We start from the raw sequence: 18,047 nt of genomic DNA on the forward strand, positions 1-18,047 counted from the left end.
TATACATTACCAGATGTCTTTCAAAATAATACTTTGCACACGATTTAATCTGCTGAAATATATTACAGAGTTTTAACGATTTAGTTTTCTAATACCTTTATTTCTATTGAAATTCTAGGATTTACAATTTGAAGTATAATGATAAGGACAAAATAGAGCTTGACCTACTTCTTTTTAGCATTCGAACATTGTAGATTGATGAGTGAATGTTTTAAATTGGAATCGGAGATGTACATTCGTCATTGCCTAGCCACAGATTGGACTGAATAACTCACAGAGCAGTAGCTGTTCTCCTTAGCGCGTCTTCGAGCCACCGCTTGCGCCTGGAATGAAATGACTCACTGTAGATGATATCGTTATTTACAATAACTAAACATAATTAATTATTAATTATCTGAATATTGTATATATGTAAAGTGGGATCGATAATGTGGTAAACGAAAAAATTCACCTTTGCTACAACTTGTATACGTTGTCCTCCTATATCCACCCCATGTGCTTTGTGTTGTTGTAAAAATGGCGGTTTTGAGAAATTGTGAATTTTGAATAAACTAGGCCCATTTTTTCTAGGCTGAAGGTGTAAATTAGTTTTGAAAATACTTTTATAACGTAGAAGGATAGTTGTAGTGTACTTTGCTGTTGATTTAAGCTGTTTTCTTGGTTATAGCCAGGAATTCAGTAATGGCTGATATTTTGAATAAGAAAAAGGATGTGTATATGAAAGAAAAAACATCGTTTTTGAAGGAATTACAAAGCTTTCATGATAATAAAGGGTAAGTTTTTTTCTAATCTTATTGATTTTAGATTTCCTCCTTATAAAGGGACACTGGGCCTAATCCTGAGCTGAATGAAGTTCTAGGCCTAGCCTATAGACCTAGTCCATTTTTCAATAGCCTAGGCTAGGTATACCATCAGGTCCATCAGTTGTTTAGACCCACCCTTGAATCTAGGCATAATAGAAGTAACTCATTTCAAGTTCTAGCATGTGTGCATTGAACTAAAGCAAAGGTTACCTATGATAGGATTGTCTAAAACTGTAGGATAGGCCTATTACCTTTTCACAAGGCATCTTTTGGGAACTCGTTCAGCTGGGCTTGGGCTACATGAATGAAACTTTCAGGAAAGCTCAAAGCCTACAGTCAACTGTAGGAACTGTAGCCTAATACAGAACACAGAGGAGTTCCCAGGCTACTAGCTAGGCTATAGCCTATTCTTAGCCAAATTTGAGTTTTTATTCAAAATTAGGCCCAGGAAATGTTTTCATAGTATATTCTAAACCACTAGACTTGTTTGACATCTGGCCTGATTTGGCCTACCAAGACTGATTACTAAGCTATTCTCAAAGGGAGGATTAGGAGGTCAGCATAGCCTAGGTCCCATGGATGCTAGCAGGGGATGAGAGATGGCCACATGTATATGAAACAAGAATACATTAAGGTAGGCTATGTGTGACACTTCTCTGTATTGTCTTTGGAATTGACCATGATAGCACTGGGGAGCTAAAGATCTTTTGAAAGAAATATTATTAACTAAAAAGTGTAGCCTAGTGCCCTTTGATTCCCCATTTAAGGCTCTTGTGAAACAATATTTGATTTTCTGAAAATGCAGCCCCCCCCCCCCTAATAATTCCAGATATAGCTCCAGGTTATAGCCTATACAAAACTAAAATACTAAGCTAAAATAGTGAAGTTCCTACTTTATAATATGCTGCTTTTAATTTATGTGTAAATTATATGTTTCCTTCCATTATTGACCTTTTTTTTAATGATTTATTTTTTATCCAACTTGTCTGAATTCTTTTGCAATCAGAATAGGCATAGAATGATGCTTATGACAAGTCAAGAATGCAACTACCAATTAAGAAAGAAATACAAAGCATCAGGAGATCAAAAACCACAGATAAATGTATTATTTAGGGGGTATTCTCAGAAAAGCAAATATTATATTTAGAAAGAGGATCAAATCATGCTAGCCTACTCTTTTTTTTTCATTGAATTTTTGTCAGAAGAGCCATTAAAATCCAGTGTTTCTCTAAATGTTATGATGACAGATGAGTAATATTCACTGCCATGTTCAATCATAATGGTTACTTCCATGGTGACTACACCCTAGCCCACACCTGATGTGTCTGTATGTAGCCTTGAACTGTATAGCCTAAAAAATTTGCTGTGTTTGCTGGCCTGCCCAATTTTCTTTCTGATGATATTGCCATCAAAAGTTGGTTTACAATGTAAAACAATAAAATCAGCTAAGTTTTAACTGTAGTCTTGGGTTATATTTGGCCCCAGCAAACAGTCTTTGGGAATTATGTCAATGATATTGTCAAATATGACATGAAAACATTTTGTTGACAAAGATACCTTTCTGGGCTTGCATTTTGCAGTAGATTTATTTCTGAGGGTGTCAGTTCTTAACATACAATTTTTTCAAGTTTAGGAAAAGTCAATGCCTTGGAGTCTAGAGTAGGCAGACACAAGAAGTTTGGAATATCTTCCTGGATCTACTTTAAGACACAACCCTATTCCTGAAAGTCTTTCATCTCCAAATTTCAGTTGATCACATGTGCTAAAATAGGGATGTCCACCATGTGGCTAAGATAAGGGTAAAGTTTGTTTGTGATGCAAATGACTTATATTTAGATTCAGGATACAATTCTGGGTATATATTTTTACATTAGGGGGATGGGGGTGTATACTCTGTAAATATATAGGTTCTAAGAAATTCGTGAATTTCCTAGAAATACTAGGAAAGAGTTGAAGATAATGGTTCTCAACCTGAAAGGTGTGTTAAATATTGTTATTCTGCATATTATGGAGTACTACTACTACTACTAATAATAATAATAATAATTCACTGCAGCACCAAGTTGCCTAAGGCCAACACAGCTACACACACTCCTCCAACCTAATCTATTCAAGGCCTCTCTCTTTACACTCTCCCTGTAAGTTCCTATCTCATTTAAATCTTTATTTATGACATCCTCCCACCCCAGACAAGGACAACCTGCTTTCCATGTAGCTCCAGATGGTTGACCAAATAGGACAATCTTCAGCAATCTGTCATCCTTTATCTGCAGAATGTGGCCTAGCCATCTCAACCTTTCTTTCATAGCCCTAGAAAGCAGGATTGATCCACATTTTTCATACAACCTACTGTTTGAAATAAAGTCAGTCAGCAAGGTACCCAGAACAATCCATAGGCAATTTCTCTGGAAGACATCTATTAAATTTTTGTCTGCTTTTCAGAGTGCCCATGCTTCAGAGCCATATTTGACCACTGTCATTACTGTAGCTTCCAATCTTTTCATAACCCATGTCACCTTTTCATCTTCACTTATTTCTAGCCTTGGTGACTTTGTCTTCTCAACATTAATTTTCAAACCTATTCTAGCACCCTGAATTCACAAGACCTCTAAAAATTCATTTATTTTGCTCACACTTTCATCTAATATGCTTAAATCATTAGCATATTCAAAGTCCAGCAGAGTTTTTCCTTCCCATTTAATTCTGTGGTCTCCAATTGCCTTTCCTGTGCTCCTTAAGACAAAGTCCATCAAAATGATCCATATAAAAGGGAATAGAACACAACCCTGCTTAACTCCTCATTTAATACAAGACTAGTTGTGTGCTTCCTGAAGTGTTAATTGCGCCTGTCTGACATACAGCAAATTTTTAGGACAAGATATATGTATGCTAGAGTGTATTTTTGATACCCTTGTCTATCATAGTAAATTGGTGCCTCAGAGCCTTTTTATTAATGAACTACAAATTACAAAAATCATTCAGAAATAAAAAAGACTTCAATCTTTATTGTGAAATGATGGTTCAGGCTATAGAGTATGTTAATCATAGGCTATTACATTAATTTAAAAATTTTGACTTAAGAGGCTACTTCATCTGAAGCATGGCTCTTGGATCTTGAGATGTATTCTGGTGTGCACTTTGGAATGATTAAGGTCCATGTTGGCCTATAAAGTTAATTAATAGAAATCAGTATTACACTATGCCTAGTCTAAAATGTTGGAGCCACTGAATTCAGATTATGACTGATGCATTTTTTTCTTTTTTAAATGCACCAGAGGCACACTTTTCTACAAGATATTAAATTTTAAAGATATGCTTATCTAAAAAAAAAAAAAAATTCAAATTGCACAAATTTCTCCATCTGGCCAAATCTCCCCTAATCATTTAAAGTTCCTAAAGCCTTATTGTCATTTGGGGCTCTTTGACAAAGTAAACATGTCTGATGAAAATTGGTCTAGAGGACCAGATTTTATATGGAAGGACAATATTGTCTGTTTTTATTAATTTTTAATAAATTAATCAACCACTTTTCAATGATGTACTTCTTATCTTTTCAAAAAATTCATATATCAGCCTTAACAGCACTGTCTTGTTTCTTGTCCAAGGCCTCTTTCATAGGTGAAGAGGGACCCATCTCATTGAAGTTTTGAAGTCAGTTAAATAAGTGATATTATTATTTGTTGGCCATACATTATCCCCAAGGTTAAAGTTCCCAAAGTAGTCCAAAAAAATAAAAATCTAAATTAAAAAAAACTTAGCAAAATATTTTCCTCTTCTGTTTTGTCCCCTATGGATTAATCTAGGCTCTTGGCCTCTATCTGCCCCCCCCCCTCCCCAAAGAGAAATTTAAAGCAATGTGTGAGGATAAGCATTGGTACACTACACCAAACATGCTGGATAGGCCATCAACCAAAGTTAATTATTTCATATACTCAAAATTTTAAATGAAGAGACTGCGTCCAGTGACATTCAAAGGGGGAGGGGGCAGCCAGGACAAGCAGCCCCAGGTGTAGTGGCTTGAAGGTCAACCAATTTGATCAAATTTTTCACTCTGATTTTTTTTTTATTATATTTTAGCCAGCAAGGGTATGCTGTAATCAATTTTTCCCTAGGTTCGACTAACCCTAGGAACAGCTTTGATTGCTTATTAAATGGAATTATATTAAATCTAATATTAAATGGAATTAGAAGTCCATTTAATATTGTATGAGAAAATTTTTTCGATATTAAATGAGAAATAAAAAAAACACACTGGACTTCCCCACTTTTATAGCAAAAAGAAATTAAATATGATTATTCCTGATAGTGAAGAAATTATTGTTCTTTATAATTAAACTTTGTCATGAAATTGTATATGAAAGATAATGTAATAGTTCAAAAAGGTCTCTAAATTAATTTAACCCAGGGAGCAAAGAAATAATTCCATAGATGTCATAACATAAAGAAATTTAGTCTGAGCAAGATTCAAATCCTCATAAATGTGTCCCATATGTCTTGATAAACAAAGACTCTGTAGATTTAACCTCTATTTGGGACACAAGAACAGAGTAAGAAATGCACCTAGTGTTTAATTGATGCAATAGTTCAAAAACAATGATAAGAAAAATCCAGTGAGTTACCGTATGTTAAAATCTTCATTTGCTATTCAAGTTCTTTGTCATTATCCAATATGGAACATACTTATGTATGTTCATACATACATACTTACGGAGTTCAAACTTACGTTGCTTCAGTCATAAAGATGTATCAATAATTTATAGTATTAATTTTTTCATTTTGAAAATTGATTTACTTGCAGCAACGATTTTTGCAAAATTTATGCTCACTATGCTCACTATGGTAATATGCTCACTAACTTGGCTTATTTGGGAAACTTGCCACATGTTCTATAAAAGGAAATTAATTTCTATTATTTTTCCATGTATGGTATCCAGACAAATACATTAAAATGATTAGTGCTATGTATAAGAATAAGACTGCTGCAGTTGGAAATAAGGTTATGGAGTTGCAGTAGGAAATAAGGTTAGTTGCTGGTTGTGTTCTGTCCCCATTCATACAAATCATTTTGATGAACTTTTCCTTAAGGACCATAGGAAAGGCAATGGGAGAACACAGAGTCAAATGGGGATCAAAAACTCTCCTGGACTTAGATCATTCTGATGGTTTAAGCATCCTAGGTGAAAGTATAAGCAAAATAAATGAAATTTTAGAGGTTTTGCGAATCCAGGGTGCTAGAATAGGTTTGAAAAGTAATGTTAAGTTGCTAAGGCTAGGAATAAGTGAAGATGAAAAAGTGACGTTGGGTAACGAAACGAGTGATCAAGTGACTCACCTACCTTGGTAGTATTATTAGTAAAAGACGGTGGTTGTCATCATGAAGATATTAAAAGTAGAATAGTTAAGGCTCAGATTTTTTTTTTCGCAGTTGGAAAAGTTCAAAAGAATAGGAAGATAAGTCTGCAAACCAAGATTAGAATATCAGAAGTTACAGTGATCACAGTGGTCAAATATGGTTATGAAGCATGGGTGCTCCAAAAAACAGAGGAAAATTTGCTAGATGTTTTCCAGAGAAATTGCCTATGGATTTTTTGTGTACCTGACTGACTGACCATATTTCAAACAGTAGGCAATACGAAACGTGTGGCTCGATCTCGCTTTCTAGGGCTATAACGAAAGAAAGGCTGAAATGGCTAGGGCACGTTCTGCAGATAAGGACGACATATTGCCAAATACTGTCCTTTTTGGCCAACTGTCAAGGGCCAAACGGAAATCAGGTCGTCTGCGGTTGGGGTTGGGAGGATGACTATACTTATGCTTGTTAAGGTATATGTTATTTAAGTCTGTCGACCCATGTTTTAAACATGATAATACTTCTGGGAGATATTGTATCATCAACTTTAATCAATTAATCAGATATTTATTCAAAGGCAGTGAGTATTCTATGAAAAAACATAGCTTTGACCTGCTACTTGTTCTCACTCCATATAGTGGGCCTTATGTGATATCAGCCTTGAGGGCCAAAATAAAGAATGTATAAAAAAAACTTTTACCAGCGCTGGGTTATGTCACTTTTTTGATTGTACAACCTGGGAAAGTTGTATTTCTCTGCTTGTATTGAAGGAAGATATCTTGAACTTAATAAAGTCTGGGATTTACAAACTACTGTTCAAAATATTGCAAACACAGTAAAATGGTTTCTGACAGGCTAAATTTGGATGCAAAATGCTATAATTTGTATACATTTTTGGTTCTGTTTTTGTTTTTGGCCCTGCCCTTTTCCATCTTGATCTTATATGCATACTTATAGCAGAACAATGCATTCTAAGCTCTCCCTATTATTCATTTCACTAAACAGCATCCTTGTAGTAAGTAGCAATGGGCAAGCATGTTTATATATCCCTTTGTATATGTTATGCAAAACAGGAGTCTCTAAATATACCCGTAATTTTATATATTTAAACATTTATTTAAATTGTACTTTATCTTTGCTGATGGTTATTTTCTTTTTAAGGACGCCTTTTCAAAGATTTCCATATATTGGTAGCAAAGAGATTGATTTATACCTTCTGTATTACCTTGTGACAGCAAATGGTGGATGGGAAAAGGTAAGTTTTGAACTCATATATATATATATATATATATATATATATATATATATATATATATATATATATATATATATATATATATATATCATATATAATGAGGCACTAGATGGCCTCTAAGTTTGAAATTCGAGGACACTCCTAAGTATGAAACCCTGAAGTTTTTAGGGCAGGAACTTCGAAAGTCAGCAGTATAACATTAACTTAGTATGTCCCCATTATGGTAGGAACCTCCATACCAAATTACAAACGAATTAAAGTATTTTTGGTGGTTTAATCACTTCCCTGGCACGCTACCTCGTAATTCAATTCCATGGCTCAAACTTAGTCTTCTGGGTGGCTCAGCAGTATTACTATGTTGTGGTTGTTTGGGGTTTGACGCGTTCGACCAATAGGTCGTATGCGTTCGTATCACTCAGTTGTTCTGTGCCTTCTATAATCACTAGCTTGATTGGGTGTCACTTCAGTCAATATTCACTGAACCAGATCAGTATCACTTGACTTGCTAATGGAGGAGGGTGTTCGCCTGCAGCAACTGCCTACGTTGAAAAACAGGAATCAAAATACTACAACTTTGTATTGTCAAACAGCAATTAAAATACCTATGCTACACAATTATAATAATTAATACAATTTTTACACATTATAACCAGTCTCATACAGCCAAATGTAGATAAAATATATCTAAAATGATTAATAGGATAATTCTAAAATCACTATTATATAGGTGAAAAAAAGTCCAATATACGTGACTGACATAACCGGACCAGATCCGCTCTCTTTGGGGGAGTTGGGGGGTGGATAATTCTGAAAAAGTAGAAAAATGAGGTATTTGTAACTTATGAACAGGTGATCAGATCTTAATGAAATTTGATATTTAGAAGGATCTTGTGCTTAAGTACTCTTATTTTAAATCCCGACCAGATCTGGTGACAGTGGAGGGAGTCTGGTGACAGTGGAGTTGGGGTAAACTGGAAATCTTAGAAAACGTGAAAATTGAGGTATCTTTATCTTACGAATATGTGATAGGATCTTAATGAAACTTGATATATAGAAAGATCCTATGTCTCTGATGCTCCATTTTCAATTCGAATCGGATACGTGGACATGGGGGTTGGAGGGGGGGGAACCGAAATCTTGGAAACCGGAAATCTTGGAAAACGCTTAGAGTGGAGATATCGGGATGAAACTTGATGGGAAGAATAAGTACAAGTTCTAAATACGTGATTGACATAATTGGAACGGATCCGCTCTCTTTGGGGGAGTTTGGGGGATTTCCATTGCTTTGGCGAGTTCGGTGCTGCTGGACGTGCTAGGACGATGAAAATTAGTAGGTGTGTCTGGGACCTGCACAAATTGACTAGATAATCTCGTTTTCCCGATTCGACCATCTGGGGTGCTTGAGGGAGAGGAAAAATTGAAAAGAATGAGGTATGTTTAACTTACGAATGGGTGATCGGATCTTAATGAAACTTGATATTTAGAAGGACCTCGTGTCTCAGAGCTCTTATTTTAAGTTCCGACTGTATCTAGTGATATTGGGGGAGTTGGAGGGGGAAACGGGAAATCTTGGGAAAACACTTAAAGTGGAGAGATCGGGATGAAACTTGGTGGGAGGGATAAGCACAGGTCCTAGATACGGAATTGGCATAACCGGACTGAATCCGCTCTCTTTGGGGGAGTTGGGGGGGGGGTGTTAATTAGGAAAAATTAGAAAAATTGAAATATTTGTAACTTAAGAAAGGGTGACCGGATCTTAATGAAATTTGATATTTAGAAGGAACTCATGTCTCAAAGCTCTTATTTTAAATCCCGACCAGATCTGGTGACATCGGGGGGAGTTAGAGGGGGAAACTGGAAATCTTGGAAAACGATTAGAGTGGAGAGATCGGGATGAAACTTAGTGGGTAGAATAAGCAAATGTCGTAGATACGTGCTTGACGTAACCAGATTTGATCAGCTCTCTTGGGGGAGTTAGGGGGTCTGGTGCTTTGGCGTGTTCGGTGCTTCTGGGCGTGCTAGGACGATGAAAATTGGTAGGTTTGTCAGGGACCCGCACAAATTGACTAGATAATCTCGTTTTCCTCGATTCGACCATCTGGGGGGGGGGGGGGCGAGGGGAGAGAAAAATTAGAATTAGAAAAATGAGGTATATTTAACTCACGAGTGGGTGATCGGATATTTATGAATTTTGATATTAGGAAGACCTCGTGTCTCAGAGCTCTTTTTTTAAATCCCGACCGACATTAAGCCTCTGATTTTCCTTTTAAATCAATCAATTGATTCTTAGAATTTTGCTAGAGCTCATACCATATGAGCTCTTGGCTCTTCCGACCTCGTCACAAGTACCTTATGAGCTCTTGGCTGTTGTTTTGAATATGCATCGTATTTAATTCTTAAGATTGGGCGAAGAAAATCTTTGCAAAAACTAAACCAAATATCAATAAAGTAAAAAACTGTTAGATTAAATTTTACTTAGTTAAAATATGTTCCCAGTTGGTTTCTGGCGGGGTCAGCGTTGCTTACGGATTAGTTTGAACGATTATCCCTATCTCCACATAATCGATAAATAATTGAAACTTTTTTTTGAATAAAAGGTTACACTTCGTGGAAAATAGTGACAGGAAAGTTCAATGTTTGCTTCGGACCAATAGTGAGCGCCACCCCAACACCTAGTTGCTAGGGCGCTTCGCGCCCCTCAAGCCCCCCCCCCCCCCGCGCGTAAGTCGTCACGCGCCATATTAGTTACGCGCCATTGTAGTTGTGTCCCACCTGTGAATACAGATATATATATATATATATATATACTAGCTGTTGGGGTGGCGCTTCGCGCCACCCCAACACCTAGTTGGTGGGGGCGCTTCGCGCCCCCCCCAAGCCCCCCCGCGCGCGTAAGTCGTTACGCACCATTGTAGTTACGCGCCATTGTAGTTGTGTCCCTATGTCCCACCTGTGAATATAGATAGATAGATATATATATATATATATATATATATATATATATATATATATATATATATATATATATATATATATATATATATGGTTTTAACTACGTAAAACTTGCGAATATACAACATTCTTTGCTGTCCCATTGTCTTTGCATATAAATAGATTGTCAGGTTTACCGACTCTTGAACATGCAACATATAATGGTCCATGGGAAAACAATCTGTATTCAGATCTATACCTCATGATTCTAATGATTGCCCTTGAGCTTTGTTGATGGTGATTGCTAATCGACCATTCCCTGTCCCGGTGTCCCGGTCGTCATTTATATCCCCCTCTTTCCCCCGGTGTCCCCGTTGTAGTTGTGTCCCTGTGTCCCGGTCGTCATTTATATTCCCTGTGTCCCGGTCGTCATTTGTATCCCGGTGTTCCGGTCTGTATATACATTCGTTTTTTAGTTTTGTTTTTCTCCTTTATTTTTTTCCTTTTTTTTCTTTTTTAGTTTATTTAGATTTTTAGATTTTTTAGCTTTTTTATTAGTTTTTAGTTTTTTTTTTCTTTTTAGTTTTTTTGTAGTTTTTACCTTCTTTTTAGTTTTGTTAGTTTTTTTTTTTACTTATGTCCTGGTCGTCATTTATACTCCCTGTGTCCCGGTGCTTTGTTGATTGCTAATCGAACATTCCTTTTGTCCTGGTCGCTTTCTCTTTGAGTGTCGTCATTTATTTTTTTCTTTTTTAGTTCTTTTAGTTTTTACCTTTTTTAGTTTTTTTTAGTTTTTTAGATGAAAATTTTTTTTAGTTTTTTCCTTTTTTTCTTTTTAGTTTTTTATTGGTTTTTACCTTTATTTTAGCTTATTTTTCAGTTTTTTCCTTTTTTTAGTTTTTTTTATTTTTTATTTTTTTTAGTTTTTTACCTTTTTTTAGTTTTTTTATTTTTTTTAGTTTTTAAGCTTTTTTACTTTTTTTATTAGTTTTTAGTTTTTTTTGTAGTTTTTGCCTTTTTTTAGTTTTTTCAGTTTTTTTTTTAGTTTTTTATTGGTTTTTACCTTTATTTTAGCTTATTTTTCAGTTTTTTCCTTTTTTTTTAGTTTTTTTTTTAGTTTTTAGTTTTTTTAGTTTTTTACCTTTTTTAGTTTTTTTAGTTTTTTAGCTTTTTTATTTTTTTTATTAGTTTTTAGTGGGAAAACAATCCGTATTCTGATCTATACCTCATGATTCTAATGATTGCCCTTGAGCTTTGTTGATGGTGATTGCTAATCGACCATTCCCTGAGTCGCCATCGTCATTTATATATCCCCCTGTGCACCCCGGCGTCCCCTTTGTAGTTATGTCCCTGTGTCCCGGTCGTCATTTATATTCCCTGTGTCCCGGTCGTCATTTGTGTCCCGGTGTTCCAGTCTGTGATTTCTCTTTGAGTGTCCCGGGCGTCATTTATATTCCTTGTGTCCCGGTGTCCCGGTCGTCATTTATATCCCCCTGTGCCCCCCGGCGTCCCCATTGTAGTTGTGTCCCTGTGTCCCGGTCGTCATTTGTATCCCGGTGTCCCGTTCTGTATATACATTCGTTTTTTAGTTTTGTTTTTCTCCTTTATTTTTTTCCTTTTTTCTTTTTTTTCTTTTTTAGTTTATTTAGATTTTTAGATTTTTTAGTTTTTTTTATTAGTTTTTAGTTTTTTTGTAGTTTTTACCATTTTTTTAGTTTTTTTAGTTTTTTTTTTCTACTTATGTCCTGGTCGTCATTTATACTCCCTGTGTCCCGGTCGTCATTTGTGTCTCGGTCCTTTGTTGATTGCTAATTTATATTATATTTATATTTATATTTTTATATTTATTAATATTTTTTTAGTTTTATTTTTCTCTTATTTTTCAGTTTTTTCCTTTTTTTAGTTTTTTCTTTTTTAGTTTTTAGTTTTTTTTTGTTTTTTACCTTTTTTTAGTTTTTTTAGTTTTTTTAGTTTTTTAGCTTTTTTAGTTTTTTTATTAGTTTTTAGTTTTTTTTTAGTTTTTGCCTTTTTTTAGTTTTTTCAGTTTTTTTTAGTTTTTAGTTTTTTACCTTTTTTTAGTTTTTTTTAGTTTTTTAGCTTTTTTTGTTTTTTTTCTTTTTAGTTTTTTTTGTAGTTTTTACCTTTTTTAGTTTTTTTTCTTCTTTTGTATTAGTGTGAAATAATTCAGACGTCATATGCGGACAAACACGACGTCACTCGACAGACAGACAGACAGACATAACCCACAAACAACTTATTTTTATATATATTTATTCATATTTTTTTAGTTTTCTTTTTCTCTTTTATTTTTCAGTTTTTTCCTTTTTTTTTAGTTTTTTTCTTTTTTAGTTTTTATTTTTTTTTTAGTTTTTTACCTTTTTTTAGTTTTTTTTAGTTTTTTTAGTTTTTTAGCTTTTTTAGTTTTTTTATTAGTTTTTATTTTTTTTTGTAGTTTTTGCCTTTTTTTATTTTTTTCAGTTTTTTTTTAGTTATTAGATTTTTACCTTTTTTTTAGTTTTTTTTAGTTTTTTAGCTTTTTTAGTTTTTTTTTCTTTTTAGTTTTTTTTGTAGTTTTTACCTTTTTTAGTTTTTTTCTTCTTTTGTATTAGTGTGAAATAATTCAGACGTCATATGCGGACAAACATGACGTCACCTGATCCACACACAGACAACTTGTTTATATATATATATATATATATATATATATATATATATATATATATATATATATATATATATATATATATATATATATATATATATATATATATATATATATATATATATATATGTATATATATGTTTTTGACTACGTAAAACATGCGAATATACAACATTCTTTGCTGTCCCATTGTCTGTGCATATAAATAGATTGTCAGGTTTACTGACTCTTGAACATGCAACATATAATTGTCCATGGGAAAAACAATCCGTATTCAGATCTATGCCTCATTATTCTAATGACGTGTCCCTGTTTCCCGGTCGTCATTTATATTCCCTGTGTCCCGGTCGTCATTTGTGCCCGGTGTCCCAGTTTGTAATTTCTCTTTGTGAGTCCCGGTCGTCATTTATATTCCCTGTGTCCCGGTGTCCCGGTCGCCATTTATATATCCCGCCTGTGCCCCCGGCGTCCCCGTTGTAGTTTTGTCCCTGTGTCCCGGCCGTCATTTATATTCCCTGTGTCCCGGTCGTGATTTGTGTCCGGGTGTCCCAGTCTGTAATTACTCTTTGAGGTTCCCGGTCGTCATTTATATTCCCTGTGTCCCGATCGTCATTTGTGTCCCGGTATGTAATTTCATCAGTTGACAAACATGACGTCAGTCGACAAACAACTTCATGACGTATACAGTTCAATCCTTATAATGACGCAGTCGACAAACATGACGTCAGTCGACACACAAACATGACGTCACTCGACACACACACACAGACAACTTATTTTTATATATATAGATGATTAATAAGTATGAAGTAATCCCCTCTTCAAACTTCGCTCTGTATGGTAAGTTTTGACTCTCTTCCAATATTTTAGTAACTATTGCTTTTAGACGAGGGCGATTGAAGGGGATTCGAAAGTATTTTTTCACAAAAATGGAATAATGACTCTATTGATGCCCATAGACTTTAAACAATACAGTTTTCGGTTCAAATTTGTATTACATTTATCAATAAATGTACATTCATTGTACACATAGATACTACCAGCATAGCATTATGTAATTAAGCGTATGGAATGGGGGGGGGGGGTTTGAGGAGCCCCCCATACTTTTAGTTTTATTGTCGCTCTTTACTGTAGTTTGAACAAAATTCTTATTTGTTTTATATTTAATTGAGTGTATGGTCGACATCTATAAAATACTTGGAAACTATTTTCAGGTCGAAATTTCTAGTTTTTTAGAGGTGTTCTTGAGGAAATCCTTTTCCCCAGCTTCGCTAACCGCCGCTCCCACCTCTGTGCACATACAAATATAAATGCAATATTTAGTTTCACATTCAAAATATTTATGCAATAAGAGGGAATTGTCGCCCCTTTCATCATTTTATTCTACACTTAGTCTAAATAAATTCTCCCCAAGGAAGGAAGGTTAGGGATTAATCCCCGTCTAATATTGATCTGAAAGACCTCCAACAGAATTGAATAATTGGACTAATCCACTGAATTCCCCTAAAAGCTGGCAGTGCAACGTGCCGTTATACTCTATAACCGGGAGAATTACTTTATTAACAATGTATCATAACTGTTCATTTTGTTTGGACGGTACATGTGTTTAGAGATGATTTCGTGCGGTAACTTAGCCTCTGAGACGGGACACTATATAAAACATGTTTTGATTCTTAACTGATTAGCTGTCTCAGGATTTTTGCGCGATTGCATTTTGGATCTAGTCTGACGAAAATTGCTGTTCTACGGCATACAGTTACAGAAATTAGCACTTTTTTCGGTGGTATTATCTCTTTGTTTTGCTTAAAAAGGGCATGATTAATGTAAATCTCCGTAAGAGTAATCCCCCCCCCATGTTCTTCAACCACTGGTCCAGGGTTTGATAATGAAAGTTATGTAACCAATGATATAGGTGAGGAAAAGTGAAACCCTATAGGTCCGAATAAGTGTTATGGTGATAAATTGAAGAATTATCAGCTCCTTTGGGGTGCATATCTCTGCTTAAAAGGGTGATGGTGGCAACGAAATTTTAAGTGGCACCCTCGATGATAATTTTACTTCCTGTAATCTACTAGAGATAAGAATTTGGTTATGTCCGAAAATTTTTTCTTGGAAACTGATTAAATATGAACCCAAGGCTTAAACACTCTATTTCAGTGCTTTCTTTTGGTTTTAATAGCATACAAACACAGACATAAACTATCTCTTCCCCTGTTGGTGCATCATTTTAGATATTTTGCCTTAAACTTCTGCGCTCCCCTTTTCGCTTCCCGAAGGGGTAATGCGTGGATCATATTATTCTTCCTTTTATATAATGCTCTTAGAACCTCATCTTACAGCTCCGTCCACCTGGTCCAAAACCCAGGTTATAGTTTAAGATATGATTAAAATCGTTGTAAAACAGTATGAGCTCATTCAAGAAATCTTTCAAAATCATGTTTTATTCCAGACGCTCATGGTTGTGAATTTCATTGCAGGAATTGGCGTACGGTTTTGAAGTGAAAGTTGTTTTATTCCGCAGTCATAATGTAGGCAGACTTTCTAAATTTGGACTTTCATTGTCTTAATTAGATTAATATTCTGAAATCCGATAGTATGTCTTAACTAGTATTATCAACCCGGAAATTTTTTACAGTTACCTGATAATTAGATATTAGTTCAATTTCAATTAACTATGGATCCAAGGTCAACACAATTTGCTTGTGGAGCAGCAACATAGTGAAATAAGATTAAGAACAAATAGAAAACATCTAATATTGTATCGTTCTGGTTTGAGGGGGTAGGGATATTCCTACACGGACACCTTCCAAGGAGCCTTCAGGAAAGTGTATGAGGAATTTAAGTCAATATCTGAAAAGTTTTTGCCTTAAAAATAGTTTATTAATCATCGGAGAGCCTAAAAATTATTATGATACCCCCCCCTCTTAAAAGCTCTGCTTATGTTTCCAATGACTTTAATTTTTTTTTGGTTTTCACAAACGTAGAACATTTTTCAAAGATAATACATTAAATAAAATGTTAAAAATACAGGCCTACCACGCGAATTAGTGTATAACGTGCATTTATTTGAAATGTGGGCAAATAACCCAACATAATAAATGGGGGGGGGAATAACGGTACATGGTCTACCTACCTGCCCATGTGCCCTTTTCACCTCCACCTCTTTTCTTTGATATAACATGTCATTTGTTTTGCAAAATTCGAAATAGGCGTTTAAATATTAGACATTTCATTTATGTCCTATATTTATGTTTGACTAAACAAAAAGCAGGTTTTTTTCAAGTGGAAGTTAAAAGAGTGGCATTAAAACTTAAAACAAACATGAATTATTCTGTTGAAACCTAGTAAAGGGCACGGAAGCGAGGCTGATTGCCCTCCAATCGCTTTTGGCCCTTTTAAAGAACACTGGAACTTCAATTTCAAATCAAACCAGCCCCCTTCCAAGTTCTTACATACATCCTTCCATAAGAAGTGACTTGGGGATTTCCTGGCCCTTTGTTGGGCCCTGTTATGGGGGGAACAAGTTACCTTTGTATTGTTCCTTATGCTTAGGGGTTCCCATAGTCCAAAGACTTAATGATATAAGTTTCTAGCTAACCAGAGAGAAAGTAAAAAGCTTGTTCTTTTACCCAGAGAACGATCCCTGCAAGTTTGGAGCCATTCACACACACACACAAAACATCAAGCAAGCCCCTGTTTTTCCTTTATAAATTTATGTGTGAACGATTGGCTTTTATTACCCTTGATCCAGGGATGTTAGGGATCATTCCACCCCCAGAGGGATATTTACTGAATTCTTGGGCTATCATGAACAAAACGATTATCTCAAAATTTTGGTCAGGTTGTGAGAAAGGAGAGAAAGATCGGATAGCAAAGAAGGGCATGGTAGGCAGACTACACTACCCTCAAATTACTTTCGGCTTGAAAAAAAACTTGAACTTTCACGTCCCGACACGATGAGCTTCCTGAAAAGTTTCTGCGATCACCTCTTATGTACGAAGTATTGGGGAAAAGTTACATTGCAGGCATATGGCTGTTTACTTTGGTAAGGCTAGAACGCTGCCTCTAATAGCTTAGACGTCGCTATATGCCTAAGCGGGATGGCAGGGGATAGAAAATTCCCCTAACAGTCTTCTAAAGACACCCATCCTTGCTTAGATTAATCTTTGGAAATCATGCTAACATGGACAATAGTCCAAACACTGAACTCCAAAATGTCAGACCAAAGTAATGCGTAGGAGTCGGATCTTTGGGCCCGTACAACTTGCGATATTAAAAATTCTATGAATATCGTTTATATATTCCATATAATCTGCCTTTTTTGTGTTTTCTTTTCAAACTGGTCTCCCCCTCCCCTTCCCTGAAGCGTTTTGCCGCTTCCGAAATTAATTCATGTACTTATGCCAGATAAAACCTGTGCGTGGGCTAGGGGGGGGGGCAAAAAAGATGTGTCAAATTAGTTTTTGTTTTAATTTCACTTAAAAGATGAAATACCGTGAATTGATGTATTGTGAAAAATCTCAGCAGTTTTTTGAGTTGTTAATATGACTCCCTCCTTGAATACCTAGTTTTTAGTTGAGACCCCCCAAGTTCTTAGGTACAGATTTTGTTTGCCGAACTCAGTTTTTTACCAATAATATTTTCCTATTTATGCTCGTATGCAAGGTTTAAACAAGTGTTTTGCTCTAAGCATTGCTCTTTATTTAGGGTTTTTTTTTATAATTATTAATGAAGTTGGAAGTAATAAGTAGCTCAGTAATAAGTTTCTTTTCAGGTTAACGCCTTTGATAGCTGGGATCACCTAATTCAATACTTTAACCTCCCAAAAGATTGCACAAATGGAGCTCAAGCTTTAAAATATGTTTATTTGAGGTAAGTTTTCGTCCGTGTTATTTATTCAGGTTATTTTAAGAAGTTTGTATATTAATAACTAGTATGAATACACCAGGCAAACCTGTCTTTCAATTTTCTGGGTGAATGACTGAGAGTCAATATTATGGTCTTGAGAACCTCTAAGCTTGTTGTAAACATCAGCTTGCTAATTAT

The 18,047-nt window shown here is 35.2% G+C and overlaps 1 protein-coding gene across 1 annotated transcript in view; it reads left to right on the forward strand.

Annotated features, from left to right (window-relative positions):
* Positions 1 to 318: 318 nt before the first annotated feature.
* The window catches only part of LOC136025018 (AT-rich interactive domain-containing protein 2-like), a gene marked incomplete in the record, with an annotated part of 76,803 nt that continues 59,074 nt past the window's right edge, over positions 319 to 18,047 (forward strand). The window contains 3 exon segments of the mRNA XM_065700648.1: positions 319 to 773; positions 7,315 to 7,408; positions 17,776 to 17,873. Of these exon segments, the coding sequence (XP_065556720.1) occupies positions 682 to 773; positions 7,315 to 7,408; positions 17,776 to 17,873 (284 nt within the window).

Source organism: Artemia franciscana, chromosome 3 (assembly GCF_032884065.1).
Source record: "Artemia franciscana chromosome 3, ASM3288406v1, whole genome shotgun sequence".
In the NCBI taxonomy this organism is placed as follows: Eukaryota; Metazoa; Arthropoda; class Branchiopoda; order Anostraca; family Artemiidae; genus Artemia; species Artemia franciscana.